At 41.1% G+C, this 18887-nt stretch overlaps 1 protein-coding gene across 1 annotated transcript in view; it reads left to right on the top strand.

The window, feature by feature from the left end:
- Positions 1-17032, top strand: part of esrrb (estrogen-related receptor beta) — an 85836-nt gene extending 68804 nt beyond the window's left edge. Inside the window, exons 6-7 of the mRNA XM_056477660.1 lie at positions 12494-12763; positions 15962-17032. Coding sequence (XP_056333635.1) covers positions 12494-12763; positions 15962-16206 — 515 coding nt within the window. The 3' untranslated portion in view covers positions 16207-17032. The remainder of the gene's footprint in view (positions 1-12493; positions 12764-15961) is intronic.
- The last annotated feature ends 1855 nt before the right edge of the window (positions 17033-18887 follow it).

Below are 18887 nucleotides of genomic sequence, written 5' to 3'. Positions count from 1 at the left end.
TCATTATTTCTGAAAACAGGTCAATATGTTTTGCTTGTCTAGAAAAGGCTTCTTGATTTAAGATATTTGGAATCGAAAAAAGATGAAAAATCTAAGCAAGAAAAGCTTTTTTGCAGTGTGCATGTTACATTAATAGTTTCAGTCAGATAAAATGTAAAAAATCAATGTAAAGCATAAATAAAACATAAAAATTTAGTTTTTTTTTCAGTTTTCCTTACACAACAACAAATTCTTTGTTTTTAACAATACTTAAAAAAGAACAGAAGAGAAAATAAACATATAAAACAAACTGAAATTAAAGTGGTAATCACTACAAATAACATTTATTATTAATGGAAGGTTTTATGTGAAACTGAAAAAGTCACTTTGAATTATGAATACACTACCTGACAAAAGTCTTGTTGTGGAGTTGTAAGATCAACAAATAATAACTTGACTTCTAGTTGATCATTTGGAAAAGTGGCAGAAGGTGATTTTTCCCATGAATCATCTGTTGAACTGCATCCCAATCATCAACAATACTGCAGAAGACCTACTGGAAATCAGTCAAGTTTGATGAAGGAGAAATCATGGTTTGGGGTTACATTCAGTATGAGGGCGTGCGAGAGATCTGCAGAGTGGATGATCAACATCAACAGCCTGAGGTATCAAGACATTTGTGCTGCCCATTACATTACAAACCACAGGAGAGGGACAATTCTCCAGCAGGATAGCGCTCCTTCTCATACTTCAGCCTCCACATCAAAGCTCCTGAAAGCAAAGAAGGTGAAGGTGCTCCAGGATTGGCCAGCCCAGTCACCAGACATGAACATTATTGAGCACGTCTGGGGTAAGATGAAGGAGGAGGCGTTGAAGATGAACACAAAGACTCTTGATGAACTCTGGGAGTCCTGCAAGAAGGCTTTCTTCACCATTCCAGATGACTTTATTAATCAGTGATTTGAGTCATGTCAGAGATGTATGGATGCAGTCCTCCAAGCTCATGATGGAGTCAGACACAATATTCATTCTGTTTCCACTGCAGCATGAGCACATATTCTATACTGGACATTATTGAAGGTTCAGTGAGCAGACTTTAGTCTAAGCAGAGTCAGACCTTACTGTCCTAATCAAATCATTCATAATCAAGACATGATCAGATTATATTGTGCTCAAATAAGCCTCATCTAGAGGCCTTTACCTTTCATATAAGACACTTCTGATACCAGATCATCAACTAGAAGTCCAGTTATTATTTGCTGTTCCTAAAACTTTGATAGGCCACAAGACTTTTGTCAGGTAGTAAATATTTCATTCATTTATTATCTTATCAGTTTAGTCCCTTTTTTAATCTGGGGTCGCCACAGCGGAATGAACCACCAACTTATCCAGCATATGTTTTACGCAGCGGATGCCCTTCAAGCTGCAACCCATCTCAGGAAAACATCCATACACTCTCATACACTATGGACAAGCCTATTTAGCCTACCCAATTCACCTGTACCGCATGTGTTTGGACTGTGGGGGAAACTGGAGCACCCATGGGAAACCCACGCAAACGCAGGGAGAACATGCAAACTCCACACAGAAACACCAACTGACCCAGCCAAGGCTCGAACCAGCGACCTTCTTGAAATTAAATCATGTCTTTTGAAATATAAGTCAAATATATATAATAGTAAATACAAAAGGGAAAGTAGTAGCTGTGCAGAAACCCGGACTCAGAGCAGAGTGTGTGTGTGTGTTGTGTTTTGGGGAAGATGATTATCATTAGCCGGGTGAAGTGCTATCTAGTAAGTAGATTAGGAGGATGTTGACCACCTTAATCACACACACACACGCACACAAGTGCTGCGTCAGCACACACAGCATTTCAGCAATGAGCTTACAGCCGACTGGATCACTACTGACCCAAAAACACAGTCTCCTCAATCGCTCCACAACACACACACGCACTCAGTCACCTCAACTGCCCTGGAACAAATAAGCACACGCACACACATACGCGGACACACAAACATCCACACACACGCGCATATGCATACACGCACGCATATATACACACATGCACTCATAGTCTCCTCAACCTCTCCGCAACACACATACAGGCACACACATGCACGCATACACACGCACACACATACACGCACACACATGCATGCATACACATACACAGCATGCACTCATAGTCACTGTATGCACCTGTCCTGAGCACAGTCGTATTTATGCACCACTAAAGCCTTTTATAGTGCAGGTTAGGACACTGCGCTCAGACGCCCATCTCATCTGTCAGTAAAGGACCGTAAACAGCCTCCTGGTATGGCCCGAGCCTATCGAATCTGCAGCTGATTAATAGTTAATTAATCCCTGCGCTGAGCGTCCGGCCTCCGCTTGGCACGCAGAGAGAGAGCGGCTCTCTGTAAATAGTTTTGAGCAGCGTCTCATTAAATCTGATGTGTGGGACATGTTGACAGATGGCTTTTTTTTGCTGCTAAGGTGCTAAAGGCCTTTGACATACATACACTAGCGTCTTGTTCTTGGCCGGGTCGCATTTCACGCTGTCTGAGCGCCGGAGTTCCCCACGCTAACAACACTTCACAGTCCTGCAGATGAGCTGAGCGAGTGTACTATGACTGCTGGAGAATGAGTTTGCAAAACCCACAGCATCAGAACAGACTGAGCAATTGGCGTTGATTAAAACTGCAGAGCTACACTGTAAACAAAATACATACAATTAAAGCCAGAATTGTTAGCCCTTCTGTGTATTTTTACCCCAATTGCTGTTTAACAGAAGTGTTCCTAATAACAGAGAGTCTTACTTCTTTTAGTTTGGCTGAAATGAATGCTATTTAATTGTAAATACTTTTTAAGATCAACATTATTAGTCTCCTTTTTTCTGATATGGGATGGTTATGTGGCCATGATGAACAGAGGCCAGTGGGCAAATTTGTTAGCAACCTGCAGAGACTCAGGTCCTCAGTTTAACGTCTCATCCGAAAGACGGCGCTCATTGAGCGGTATAGAGTCCCCTTCACTATACTGGGGCGTTAGGACCCACACAGACCGCAGGTTGAGTGCCCCCTGCTGGCCTCACTAACACCACACGAAGCAACCAAGTTTTCACATGTGGTCTCCCATCCAGCCCTGCTTAACTTCAGTGGGCGACCATGTGAGAGTTGCAGAGAGCTAGTAGCTAGTAGCTCAAACTTACTCATTCAGAGGTGGGAACCAACGGACGTGCAACAACCTTATTCATAAGGCTCGATACTTGTAAACAATCACTCCATCTGGCTCACGACTCTAAGCCACGCCCACACTCTGCACAGCTACCAAGCCGACCAATCACAGAGCTTGCAATAAGTGTCGTTACAACGTGTAGTTTCTTTTTTTGTGAGGTGCGCATCAGCTTCAGCCACGACGAGAGCTATGGATCAACAGTGCTTCATTTGTAAATTGTGAGGCCCTATGAGATCAGGTAACGGATCCGACATGGTACCAAAGGAGGGAGAGGACGAAAGTAAAGAGGGTTGGGGAGTCGTGGATGAAAAGGGTTGGGGAGATATTCTTCAAGACACTAGTATTCAGCTTAAAGTGACATTTAAAGGCTTCACTAGGGTAATTAGGGTAAAGTTAGGGTAATTAGGCAAGTCATTGTATAACAGTGGTTTATTCTGGAGACAATCCAAAACTAATATTGCTGAAGGGGGCGAATAATATTGACCATAAAATGGCTTTAAAATAATTAAAAACTGCTTTTATTCTAGCTGAAATAAAACAAATAAGACTTTCTCCAGAAGAACAAATATTAGAGGAAATACTGTGAGAAATTCCTGAATCTGTTCAACATTTGTGAAAAATCTGAAGAAACAAAATCACAGGAGGTCTAATAATTCTGACTTTTTGACCATCACTCCTGTAAACATCATTAATGACGAACACCAAACCTAAACCCAAATCCATCACATTGTGACATTGTTTATCAGCAGTGTCTCCGCTTATATTATAGTCATCTTCCTCTCCCCTGCTTTGCTGATTTCTGCTTGTCATGAAAGAGTGAAATCTCCTCACTGTGTTGCTGATCCGGCTGGAGCGGTGTAATCTCCTTGTAATGGAGTGTGAATACTGCCGGCCGATAAATCAGCACCTCATCAGTGGTCTTTATTAAATATAGACACCGACCGACAGGCCTTAGTATATTCAATTTAACCATTGACGGGCTTCAGCGCCACCAATCATGATGGATGGAGCAATCAGGGCCCGGATCCGACCCCAGCGCCAACCATGCGGAGATAGGAGACGGGCATCAGTAGAGGACAAGAGGCTCTGCTCTCTAGTGCTCACTACTTAGTCCACTTACTAGATGCCCAGAAGAGCGGTCATCTAATCAGCCACATGCCATTAGCAGACACAATCAGATGACTATTGGCCTGTGGTCGTTATATAATTGTTAAGTGTTGATCCTCAAACAAAATCAGGCCCAAAAGTTGGAGTTGCAGACATCGGTTTCGATCACAGCGAATGCGCTGCTCCGTTCTGAGAACTTGAGTGGCACTGCATTGCCTTGTTTTGCTGAGAAGAAAAAAAGAAGTGCACTGCGCTTTTTATGTTGCTAGGCAACCACTGAATCAGCTGCACATTGTGCACAAGTTAATATTGTTATAAATGGAATATTCCGTGATATTTAAGATTTGCAGGTGGGCGACACCGTGGCTCAGTGTGTAGGGCTGTCGCCTCACAGCAAGAAGGTTGCTGGTTCGAGTCCCAGCAGGGTCAGTTGGCATTTCTGTGTGGAGTCTGCATGTTGCGCATCTGCTCAGATGTATTGTTTAGGCTGACCTTGTGTGCCATTTATATAGGACACATCTTAGACAGTATTTCTAATTTTTTGGTTTTGTTTTAGTTATAAATACCTGCTAAAGGTAACAATTAAAGCATAATCATTTTTTGAGCAGTAATGTGCAGGCAGTGTACATAATCAACAAATTGTGTTGCTTAAGAAGGAGGGATCAAATATGTGAAGCAAATATACAGTTGAAGTCAGAATTATTTGTCTTTTTTTCATTCATTCAGTTTCTTTTCAGCTTAGTCCCTTTATTAATCAAGGGTTGCCACAGCGGAATGAACCGCCAACTTATCCAGCTTATGTTTTATGCAGCGGATGCCCTTTCAGCTGTAACCCATCACTGGGAAACACCCATACACACTCATTCACACACATACACTACGGACAATTTAGCTTACCCAATTCACCTGTACCACATGTCTTTGGACTTGTGGGGGAAACCGGAGCACCCAGAGGAAACCCACACCAACATGAGGGGAACATGCAAACTCCACACAGAAATGCCAACTGACCCAGCCGAGGCTCGAACCAGCAACCTTCGTGCTGTAAGGCGATCGTGCTTACAGATTCGCAGCAATTCGTAACTTTTTGAGTTCGTGGCTAATTCGTATGAATTTGTACGATCTAATTCATACAATTTACTCATCACCCAATGACAGTTGGGTTTAGGGGTGGGGTTAGGTGCCACGCCTCCTTTTTAAAATCATACATTTTCGTACGAGTGAACTCGTACGAATTAGCTACTAAACTGACAAAGCGTAAAATACTTCCGTTTCCTCGTGAGATCAGGCTGGTATTTCCTCTAATATTTTTTCTTCTGGAGAAAGTCTTATTTGTTTTATTTCAGCTACAATAAAAGCAGTTCTTAATTGTTTTAAAGCCATTTTAAGGTTAATATTATTAGCCCCCTTCAGCAATATTAGTTTTGGATTGTCTCCAGAATAAACCACTGTTATACAATGACTTGCCTAATTACCCTAACTTTACCCTAATTACCCTACAGTATCATGAGAGATGTTTGAAAATATATAAGAAGTATACAAAAGCGTCTGATCTCTGTTTTGGACATTTTAGGCAATCCTCATTAGGATGTGGCCTGTAAAAATAAGTCACATATAGTCAACCTATCATCATCATATTGTGACTTAAATGAACTCCGATCATCGATGTTGCATTACTTAAAATCCCTTTCAGCGTTTGTCTGTGTTGCTAGTTTATCCGTCACAGGTTATTATCCAAAGCTGAAGGCAGAGTCTCTTGAGGAAGCTGTTTTGCGGGGTCAGGTCCGTCAATACTACATGGCTACTCATTAAGCACAGAATGTATTTAGCAGTGGAAATAAATGATGTGTAATTACATGACTGATTAAAGCTGGCTGTCATCGTCCTGTCAGACCAGCGGTGTCTCTGGGGACGAGTGTGCAGCGGTGCAGGCCGGTCAGGAGGTCAGCGAGAGCACATTAAGACAAGGGTATTACTGTATTTAACACAACTAAACCGCAATTCCTTCACACTTCAGCGACCAAACGATCTCCGGCCCTGTGTTCTGATGGGAAGCCTGTCGTCAGGAAAGCTCAGACAGAACTTCACTGCCAGAATGAAAAAAAAACGTGCTTCTACATACATTTTTGCAAAACTTCACAACTGAATTAACAGGGTGGGCACGGGGTCTTCAAATGTCTTCAATTTCATTATGTTTTATGCCTGAAAAAGTTTTTGAAGGTCCAGTAAAATTAAAATAATGTTTTTTAGATGTTAGTATCAGTATGTGAGTCTTCAGGGTTATCTATAAGCGAGTGTGCTCCAAAACAATGGCAAAATTATATATTATTATAAATATGTAAAGCTTGCAGTGTCACTTCCACCCAAATAGATCAACGCTTTTTGTTTTTGTTTTTTTAGTCATGTCAGCTCATACTTCATTTCTCATCAAATCTTCTGACCAATCAAATGCTCTCTGGAGTCTGACATGCTCCACCCCCTTCTTCTCATTTGCTGTTCATTTGATGTACTTGAGCTCAACCACTCTCACTGGCAGAGCACTGATCAAACAAAACGCTATTGGCTGTTTTTTAAAAAGAGGAGGAGCTACTCTGTCGCACCCGCTCATCGTTTCTTTTTCTTTTTTTGAGATTATGCCAAACATCAAATAACAAAAGACATGTTTTAAAGCACTTCATGGGATCTTTAAATTCACTGAAATATCGTGTTGCAGGTCTTAAATCATTTTAAACAGGTCTTAATTTTCCTCTGTCCAAGTAAAGCGACTCAATTGTGCCGATATCCGTCCAATCACCAACAATCCATCTCAATAAAACTTATACAGTATATATATATATATATATATATATATATATATATATATATATATATATATATATATTTTTTTTTTTTTTTTAAATGTGCTGTATGTCAGTTTTTGACTCTTCTAAAGCATAAAAACACCATCATATGTGTGCAGATATTCAGAAACATGCTCAGTGAACATTCCTGTTTATCTGAAAAACAATGCTGAAGTCAGATATTCTGCTTTGATGATGTGCATTACGCTCCGGAACGGCTGTGTTTTGGTCATTTAACCCACCCAATGCCAGTTTAACTCAATATTTTAGCACCCCAAGCTGCCTTGGTGGAAAACTGCGTATTTCATTCATTCGTTCAGAAAGACTCTGAAAGCATGTGTCCGTGACCGAAATGCGACCTCCAGTGGACAGTAGCAGACTACGAAATGATTCAGTTCCACATGAGGTTATTAATTAGCAAATTATATTAATATTACGAACATAAACATTAGGTGAGCAGGTTACATTGTAACCCCGTGTCCTAACAGCACGCTACGTGATGAGATACACAGTGATGAGCAATTTGGTTGTTTGCACCAGACGAAACATGACAGAAATGTAAACACAGCCATTCTGAAGCACAGAATAGTGCACTCACTCACTTGTTTTGATCCAGGAGTGCAATACCTAGTTCAACCACTGGGTGTCAAACTTACATACTGCACCTTTAAGTGTTTTTGTTTTTATTGCAGAGATATAATTTACAATAGCTGTTAGACATTTATACAGCTGATTCTCCAAATTAAATTTGTTTATCATGGAAAGAAAACTAAAAACAAAATCACACAATTCCTTAGGATAATAACACGATCTTCCCAATAACTACATTTGATATTTAAAAAAAATAAATAAAATAAATTAACACAACATGGCCATAAGAACAAATCCCTAGTGTTTAACCCTGTATGAGTCTAAAATGTTATTCAGAATGGTCTTTAAAGAGTCTAAAGAAGTCTTAGCTTGACGAAACCTGTATGAATCCTGATTAAAAACATAATGTCCCAAATTGCACACGCATGGCCTTTTCTATGCTGTTTTGTAGCGTCAATAGTCTAGAAAAATTTGAAAAGGAAAAAAAAAACACCCAGATGATGACTTTATTAGACTGATAAACAGAAGTGTGGGATGTTGAACACTTTGCGAACTCAACACCCAAAGCTTTACTTACATAGCTCCTAATGAGGGAGGAGGGGCTGTTCATGAAGGGGGAGGGGCTGTTTATGAAGGGGGGGGGGGATAGTAATGAAGAGAAGGAGCCTGACTTTATTCACAGTTCATTCATTCATTTTCCTTCAGCTCTTTATTAATCAGGGGTAGCCACAGCAGAATGAACCGCCAACTCATTAATTTATTCATTTTCGGTTTAGTCCCTTTATTAATCATGATCACCACAGCAGAATGAACCGCCAACCATTCAAGCATGTGTTTTACACAGCAGATGCCCTTCCAGCTGCAACCCAGTACTGGGAAACACCCAGAAACATTCATTCACACACACACACACACTCATACACTATGACTAGTTTAGTTCATCAGTTCCCCTATAGCGCATGTGTTTGGACTTTGAGGGAAACTGAAGCAAAATGGGGAGAACATGCAAACTCCACATAGAAATGCCAACTGACCCAGCTGGGACTCGAACCAGCGACCTTCTTGCAGTGAGGCGACAGTGCTGACCACTGAGCCACCATGCTGCCCTGTTCACTGTTCTTGATGCTATATACAAATATTTATATTTAATTTATATGAAATGTCTCAATTGCAGGTTTAAACATGACCATCTAGAGCACAACATGCAAAAATAATACAAAACTACTGTCTATTTATTAACCTAATAAGAGTGTAACAGTAATGTCTGATGTGTGTGTGTGTGTGTGTGTGTGTGTGTGTGAACCATGAAGAGCACAGTTTTATTTGAGTGTGTGTGTGTTTGGCAGGAGACGAGCTCACAGAAGCAGCGCTGGCCACATTATTTATGGAGTCATTTATGAGCAGACATGTATTGATTGGGTTTCTGCTGATGATGTCATGCCAAATGCTGAGGAATCACACACACACACACACGCACACACACACATATACACACACACACACACACACACACACACACACATACATCTCTGTATCAGAGGAGAAGATCCCCAGAATTAGCTACACTGCTATATTTCATCTGAGGTCCCTGTACTGGAGAATACAAATCACATAACAAAGCCTAGCCACAGTGTCAAAGTAAAGTAAACGATGTCCCCTACTGTTTTGTGTGTGTATGTATGTATTTATATGTATGTTGGTGTATGTATGTATGTACTGTGTGCGTGTTAATATGTGTGCATATATGTACAGCATGAAAGTATGTGAGTGTGTGCACTATATATCTTCGATAACTATATGTAAATATATATATAAATATACCATCCTATACCTTCCATGGTGGGGTGGGCATTTCTGTGTGGAGTTTGCATGTTCTCCCCGTGTTGGCGTGGGTTTCCTCCGGGTGCTCCGGTTTCCCCCACAGTCCAAACACATGCGCTATAGGGGAATTGGGTAAGCTAAATTGTCCATAGTGTATGGGTGTTTCTCAGTGTTGGGTTGCAGCTGGAAGGGCATTCGCTGTGCAGAACATATGCTGGATAATTTGGCGGTTCTTTCCGCTGTGGTGACCCCAGATTAATCAAGGAACTAAGCTGAAAATAAAATAAATGAATAAATGAATGAGTGAACATGCTCATATATTACTGGCAGAAAACAGTTGAAGGGATGTCAAATTTAGGGGAAAATCATCAAGAATGCTGTCAGGGAAAGAGTTATCTTATGCATTTCAAAGGGCAGGACTCTTGTCTAATTTTAATTGGTAAAATAAATTATAATTATTAAATAGTCTTACAGAAAAAGCAGAAAGACAAGATCAGTATAACTCTAAACTTCTGACATGTTTTATGTCGTCAATACAAAAAGAAAAATCCTAAACCAATCATATCCTTATTCTGACCACATCCAGTATAATCTCTTATTAGTACATATGCCAAACTTTATTTTACTACTTAAATACGTCAGCAAAATCATCTCAAAATGATTTATACTACGCAAATCTGCAAATAATAGCATAATTAATTAGACGATGTCTCAATAGCATGAATAAATATTACATTTTAGAGCACATATAATACAAACTAATGTCTAAACGTGCTCTGATTATTCAGCTAGGCACATATGACGAGACATGTACATTTCTGAAATGATTGTTTTATATCTAGTGCTTCAATATATTGTTATATTCACTCATCTTCAGTTGAGATTAACACAAACTCCAGCAACACACCATCACTGCGAGCCGCTGCCGTAAACTGACAGGGATAAATTCACAAATATGCGCTGGTGAATACAGGCGGATTAAAAGCTGTCATTTTTACAGTTATTTTGTTTGTAAAAGGCTGTCTCCAGTCATAAAAAGCCTTTTTGCCAAGGTTTGGGCTTTTGCCTATTTTCAGAACTGCTGTCTTTGATTTAGCGAGCGTGAAATATATCAGGAGGAGACGGCCGAGCTGCTGTTTGTTATACAAGACGGTTCCAGCAATGAAGTTTACAGGCCTGCATAAAAACCAGCTAAAAACTGATTACATTTTTTACCAGTGTTTAAGATGGATCATGATGGCAGCTGTTTGTCCACTGAGAGTCCAAACGGAGACACTTCAACATGGGTAAACGCACATGAGAAACTCCTCCTGTTGTCTAATTCTGTGTAATCCGTTCACCCAAAATGAGCCGTCTTCACTAAACCCTCTAAAATAAAGCAGATACATTTGATTTCAATCCTCAGATCTACTCAGCACGAAGAAACAAGCTCATCTTCATCATCTTCATCACAAACTCTGATAATGTGCATGTTTTCCCCCATCAGTGTGCAGTATTTCAGCAGTCCTTCAACACTTGTTTCTCTCTACAGTAAAGGGGGGATTTTATAATGCCAAAAGCACCTGCAGAAGTGTCCAAATGTTTTTAACAAGGCAGTATTCACAATAGTTAAAGCAGCAGATTCTTACTGTGTGTGTGTTGGAGTGTGTCTGTAGTTTTTGTGGGTCAATATTGAACCAAAGAACAACCTTTGTACCTTAAATGTGTACAGCTTTCATGAAAATTAGAATATTATGAGTTATTTCCAATATTTGGGTAATTTTATAAAGTCACCAGACTTCAAAATTAAAACCTTAACACACTGTTTAAGGTTTTTTCTGCTGTTAAAATGGTGCCTGGGTCATTTTTGAGGTCTCAACAGTCCTAGCCCTCTAAACACAGTCCTGAGCATGAAGTATGTCACCGTTTGAGCTGTCTGAAGTGTTTTTGTTTGTAAATCAGGACCTGTGTCGCCTGACCTGTTCTCCGGCTGCTCCTGTTCATCCCATTCGGAGGCCCTTATTGATCCCTCTTCACATTGTCAGGAGCCCCACGGCCCTGATCGCAATCTGTTAATTAATGTATCCTCCAGCTGTTCGCCCACCTGATAAAGGAAATTAAACACTCAGCTCCCCCTTTTTTTTGTTGCTTTCTTCTTTTCCTGCGGCTCTTTCTGTCTCTCGGCCTGCAAACACCCCAAAGTGTCAGCCGGCGGCAGATAGGCATCGCCCGCTCATCTCTGCCTCAATAACGCCATTCATATGAAAGTTTGGGGTCAGGTATGGCGGGCCGAGGCGATCAATACTGTAATCTATCAGCTCTTTAATGGCGAGCGGGACAGATAGCGCCGCTTTAGTCCACTTGTAAAGCAATCATTTTAATCATGCCAGCGCCGGGGACTGTGACTCCTGTGATGTGCAAATGCACACAGAGTTTATTGGCAGCTGTCAGAGAAGAAGAAACACAAATAAAGAAAGCAGGATGACCAAAAAACATGTTAAATTTATAAAAAGTCCTGTTGTTTAAATTTAATACGCATTTTCCTGATTATACTGATGTTAAGGATGTTTAAGACACTAGTGTTCAGCTTAAAGTGACATTTAAAGGCTTCACTAGGGTAATTAGGGTAAAGTTAGGGTAATTAGGCAAGTCAATGTATAACAGTGGTTTGTTCTGGAGACAATCCAACACTAATATTGCTGAAGGGGGCGAATAATATTGACCTTAAAATGGCTTTAAAACAATTAAAAACTGCTTTTATTCTAGCTGAAATCAAACTAATAAGACTTTCTCCAGAAGAAAAAATATTATAGGAAATACTGTGAGAAATTCCTGAATCTGTTCGACATGATTGGGAAATATACAGTCTTGAACTGTATGCATGCTGTTTGAGTGTGGATGTAGTGATGAATGTTTTGTGTGTGCGTTTGTTTCCTCAGGTTTCTCCAGTCTGTCTCTGGGCGATCAGATGAGTTTGCTGCAGAGCGCGTGGATGGAGATCCTGATCCTCAGCATCGTGTTTCGCTCTCTGCCGTACGAGGACGAGCTGGTGTACGCCGAGGATTACGTGATGGACGAGGAACACTCGCGCCTCACCGGCCTGCTGGACCTCTATCTGTCCATCCTTCAGCTAGTGCGCAAATACAAGAAGCTGAAGGTGGAGAAGGAGGAGTTCGTCACGCTCAAGGCCATCGCACTCGCCAACTCAGGTAACACACACACCAACACACTCTAGTGCTATTCATCTATCATCAAAATAGGTGATACACATTATGTTAAAGCCAGGGTTGGTATTGTATATAAATAAAATGGTATTTTAGTGATCCTGAAATAACTAGCACAATAAAACTCAATTAAAACACAAATTAGCACAATAAAACCAAAGCAAAATCTGTATTTCTTTTGAAATATATTCAATCAAAACAGCTGCATGAATGTTTTCAGTATAATTGGTTATAGCATCCTGGTATCTATATTTCTTTTTGTTCAAAATCAAACCCAAACTACTGCAAAAGAAGCTGACATGTAGACATGATGTACTGTTTATTCATACGGTTACAGTAGACTCAAGCGCACATGCGGCGAAACAAAAGAAGAGTGTGCAGAAACAGAGAGAGAGAGTGTGTGTGTGCGCATTCACGCTTCTCTCAACATCTCCATAACAGTAGCCACGGGGCCCGCTGATAAATTTAGCATTTCATTAGGAGCACCAGGGCTGTCAATAAAATGTGTTAAGTCGAATGGAATGAGTATCAGCATGCAGAAGACACACGGCAGCCACATCGACAGCTGGCGGGTCAGGAGGCAGTCCCGGTCCCTGTCCTGTCTTCATCCACATCCTCCTACTGTCCTATTCTCATACTCATCCCCATAATCATCCTTGTCCCCATTTTTGTCTCCATCTTCATCCTCGTCTCTGTCCTCGTTTCCCTTCCTTATTTCCATCCTAGTCCCTGTACCCTTATTCCCAACCCATTCTCTTCCCTATCCCTATCCTGGACCCACTCCCATCCTGTCCTCATCTATATTTCCTCATACCTGATCCTTTACTGTCCTCAGATTTGTTCTTGTCCTTATCCCTGTCCTCATCCCCATCCCTTGATCCCGAGCCATTCTTGTCCTCATCCCTGTCTTCAGCCTCATCTCTGTCCTCATTCCCATCCTGTGCTCATCTCCTTGTTCCCGATCCATCCTTATCCCAATACCTGTCTTGTCGTCAGTTTGGACTTTGTCATCATCCCCCATCCTGTGCTCATCCTTGTCCTCGTTCCTAACCTATCTTCATTTGTTAGGTCCCCACATTTGTTGTTATCATATTTTGTCATCTCCATCCTTGTCCCCATCTGCGTGTTTCTGACCTATCCTCATCCCCATCTCTTCATATCCCACCCGTGTCCTCATCTTCACCCCTGTCCTGTCCTCATCCCCATCTATCTCTTACACCATACCCACCATCTCATTCTCATCGTGCCCTCATACTTTTTACTGTCTCTTTATTCCCACTCCATCCATGCCCCATACCCCTCTTGTTCTCATCCCATCCACCCCTTACCCATCCCATCAAGTCAAGTCATCTTTATTTCTATAGCATTTTACACTATCAAATTGTGCCAAAACTTCTTTACATCGATGAACAGCAGGGGGAATTAAAGTGAATACAATATTTTACCTTTGTGTGACATTCCTGTCCCAGTCCTCATCCCCATACCTTCCCTTTCCTCCTCATCCTGTCTCCTGATTCTCATCCTCATTTTTGTCCTTGTCCTCATGCGTCTCTATCCCCATTCTTTTCCCCATCTCCTCATTCCTCCCCCATTCTCATCCCCATACCTGTCCTTTCCTCATCATCCCATCCTAATCCCTTTCTCCTGATTCTCATCCTCATTTTTGTTCTTGTCCTCATGCCCGTCTCTATCCCCATTCTTTTCCCCATATCCTCATTCCTGACCCATTCTTGTCCCCATACCTGTCCTTTCCTCATCATCCCTGTCTCCATCACCTTTCTTTTCCTCATCTCCTCAAGCCTGACTCATTCTCATCCCATCCTTGTCCCCATACCCTTCTTGTCCTCATCTTTATCTCTTTGTTCTCATCCCATCCTCATCCACCCCCTACCCTACCCCATCAAGTCAAGTCTTATTTATTTCTATAGCACTTTATACTATGTAAATTGTGCCAAAACATTTTTTAAAACAGATGAACGGGGGAAATTATAGTGATTACAACATTTCACTTTGTGGGACACATTCCTGTCCCAGTCCTCATCCTTTCTTCATTATCCCAACCTTATCCCCGTCTCCTTGTTTCCATCTTCTTAATCCCCATTTTTCCCTCATTCCTGACTCCATAGCTGTCCTTTCCTCATCATCTCATCCTCATCTCCTTGGTTCTTTCCCTTATTTTTGTTCTTGTCCTCATTTCTGTCTTTGTCCCCATTGTTTTTCCTATCGCCTCTTTCCTGACCCATTCTCATCCCCATACCTGTTCTTTCCTCATTCCCATTCTTGTCTCCATATGCCTCTTGTTCTTTCTTTTTGTTCTCATCCCCTACTCATCATGTCAGGTCATCTTTATTTCTACAGCACTTTATGCTATGTTGATCATGCCAAAGCTTTACACGTTAACAGGGGAAGAAATTACAATATTTAACTTTGTGGGAGATATTTCTGTCTCAGTCTCCTCGTTCCTATCCTCATCGTCCCAGTGCCCCGTTCTCACGCCGAACACACACACACACACTCCCCTCCACATCCCTGTCGTCCTCCTCCTCTTCATCCCCGGCTGATCAATGCAGGCCGTGTTATTCTGCCGTCTCGGCCGCCGCTGTCTCTCTTTGTCTGGCTGAGAAATGAAAGTGCTGATGGTGCCTTTGCTGTGTAGAGAGACGCGTCTGTCCGATGGCCCTCGCGGGACTGCTCTGTCTGACAGCCCTGAAAATTCATAGCCATTGATTTTGTAATTAGCAGTTTATCAATCGTATCGACAGGCTCCTTCTGATGGATTGCAAGGAAATTGTTTCTTCAGACGTGTTTTTTTAACCTCCACCTCACACACACACACACTTTCTCTGCTGAGCCTCAGCCACTGTTACAGCTGTATTGATAAATCTGAGGACATCGTAAATAACAGGATGCCTGGAAACAATAGTGTGGGTCATATTTATAATGTAGAACACCATCAAACAAATAATACACACAAACACACACAACACTATACAGTAGGTTAATTATCTTTACATACTGTCCACCCTATTCTCAAACATTCTGATGTTGATTATAATCTAATAACGTACACCTTCTGTAAAGCTGCTTCAGAACAATAATTAATATGAAAAGCACTATTTACAATTATTTCACAGCATTACTTCTTGATCTGTAAGTGTGTGTGCTGTGTTGTTGTGCTGACAGACTCCATGCACATCGAGGACGTGGAGTCGGTGCAGAAGCTCCAGGACGCTCTTCATGAAGCGCTGCAGGACTACGAGAGCTGTCAGCATGCGGAAGACCCTCGGCGGGCCGGAAAGCTGCTCATGACGCTGCCTTTGCTCCGGCAAACGGCCACCAAGGCCATCCAGCACTTCTACAGCATCAAGATGCAGGGCAAGGTGCCCATGCACAAACTCTTCCTGGAGATGCTGGAGGCCAAGGTGTGATGGGGATGCGGTCAGAGACTGGAGGACACACACTCTGCCTGAGACGCCTTTTAAAGACTCACACAGATTAATAACTCGCTTTAAAGCATAAATATAAATGGAAAAAAAATAATTTAAATATCTATTACAAAATACTATGTACTTGTACAGTCATGCTTTTCGTTTCATGATCTGTGGTTATATATATGACGGAAGAAATAGGTGGTCATTTGCATTCAGCTTTTTTTATTTTGGAGATCAACACGCGTCACGGCTCGGACAAAACTAAGGACACCTTGAGGACTTGTAAATATTCATGAGTGGACGTGGAAGCTGCTGCCGCCGTCGTTTTGTCTCGCCGGTTCTTCCCTAAATGTGAACACGCCGCCGACGTCCTTGAAAATACCTCCTGAATCCTGGACTTCTGTGGCTCATCTCACTCCGTAGAAACAGCAATAAATCGAGCCGAGAGGACCAGACCACCTCTACCGCTTTTTGTTTCGTTTCTAAACTCCTGGTTGTTGTTCTGGTTGATGTTTTTGGAGTGGTTGGAAAAGGTTTCAGAGGATTTACAATGCGTGGCAAGAGTCCAGGAGACTCAAACAATCACATGGCCGTATGTCAAGCGGCCTATTCTGGGCTTGTTAAGCCGCCGGCGGAGGAAACGAGGTGCCCCGCCCATCATCTGCTCTGACTTTTATAGCCGTGTATCCAAATGAAGGTGTGCGGCAGGTGCAGGTCTTTATCACCAGCTTTATTTTTGGATCCAGCCGGAGGGTGTTTGACCTCATGTTGACACAATAGCATCGGCCTTCGAAGGCTCTGTCCCTATAAACAGCTTAGATCCACTAGACGTTAGGCCGAGTTATCAATTAGGAATCTCCAACACGCATTAGCTTTGAAAACGAATTGACGCTCTGTGTCCTGCACCTCTGCTCATGTACACTACTGGTCATTTACTTAAATTAAACCGTGCTGCTCACTGCAAAAAAAAAAAGCTTTTCGTCTTGTTTCCCGTCCAAATCTTTAAACGTTCTTAAATCTAGAAGCATTTTCTAGACAAGTAAAAAAAACAGTGTTGTTTTCAGAAATAATGAGTCAAAATTAAGTGAGTTTTTCCTTCAAACAAGCAAAATAATCGGCCAATGGGTTAAACAAAATACCGTTATTCATTCATTTATTTTCCTTTGGCTTAGTCTCTATTTCAGAGGTCACCACAGCGGAATGAACCGCCAACTATTCCAGCATTTGTTTTACACAGTGAATGCCCTTTCAGCTGCAACCCAGTACTGGGAAACACAAAATTCTGTTTTTTCAAAGTGAAAACAAGATTATTTTGCTTGTTTTTAAAGAAAAACCGACTTAAATTTGACTTTTTTTTTCTGAAAACAATACAATATATTTGGCTTGTCTAGAAAACGCTGCTTGATATAGGAATTTTTAGATATTTGGACTAGAAACAAATTAAATGTATTTTTTGCAGCGCTGTCAGAACCAAAACCAACAACCCAGCTAACAGTGAATGTATTATAATGCTTTCAAAGTTGAAGTCTTCTAGATTCTGACAATATTCTGTCAGATATGAACAGACGTCCTTCCAGAACATTGACTGAGGGTTCATCCAGAATGACCTGGTCTCAGTAATGTTTACAAAATATGAAAGCAATAAAATTATAGAGACGTTATTATTCTTATTATACGTATGTGTGTGTGTGTGTGTGTCAAATTAAAGGAGTAGTTCACCCATCTCGATTAATAATTCTTTACCAGCATATTCTGAGGATTATAATTAGCTGAATGGTGTCTCTACAGTTTCAGGAAACATTCAGTAAATGTTCCTGTCCTTCAATAATTTCTCTGAGACTCTTCCTAGAAACCCTGAAGAGGTGAGCAGGACGCAGGGATTCAATTCAGAGGGAAATCATGCCAAAGTAGTGCACATCTCCACCACAACATCACGCAAAACTACCAACACCATCATTTCTGAACATCTCCGACCGGACAGTAATAAACAGATATGCAACATTCACATATAGCTACCTCATCATTCATCACCAAGAGAACCGCCTCTAGTTACCCATCAGCTCAGATTTAGATGCTTTGGTAACACTTTACAATAACACTACATGAATAATGATGTACTAACCTGTGAACTAAACGTTACGCTAGCATGAACTTACGACAGGGTCAAAACATGCGCTAATCCAGAACTAACTTCAACTACAGCATGAGGTCATGTGTGAATAATGCTACCTGTTAGTACATGTTTGTTTATTAGTGGATTATTTAACACTCTAGTTGAAGCTAAACGCCACTTTAGAAGATTTATTTACAGTGAAACTTGTGGTTTATTCATGTATTATTGTGTCATGACTTTACTTGAAGGGGCACATTAGGTCACACTTTATTTTGATGATCCGTTTGTTGAATTTAAGTTACATTGCAACTAATTCTCATAAGATTATGAGTAGACTGTTAGGTTGGGGTTAGGGTCAGTGTAAGTTGATGTGTACTTGCTAAGTTTCTTCTAGTCAGTTAAATGTTTGTTGAAGGAGCAGTATCAGCAGATATTAAGCAGACAGTCTACTAATACTCAAATGGACCATCAGAATAAAGTGTTACCGCACATTATTATTATTATTATTATTAACACATTCGTAACAACTCAGAGTAGGGATGCTCAAAATAACTGCTTAACCCTT

The sequence above is a fragment of the Danio aesculapii genome, chromosome 17 (assembly GCF_903798145.1).
Source record: "Danio aesculapii chromosome 17, fDanAes4.1, whole genome shotgun sequence".
NCBI lineage: Eukaryota > Metazoa > Chordata > Actinopteri > Cypriniformes > Danionidae > Danio > Danio aesculapii.
Note: the sequence above shows the minus strand (reverse complement) of the source record. Positions and strands in the feature narration are given on the sequence as shown.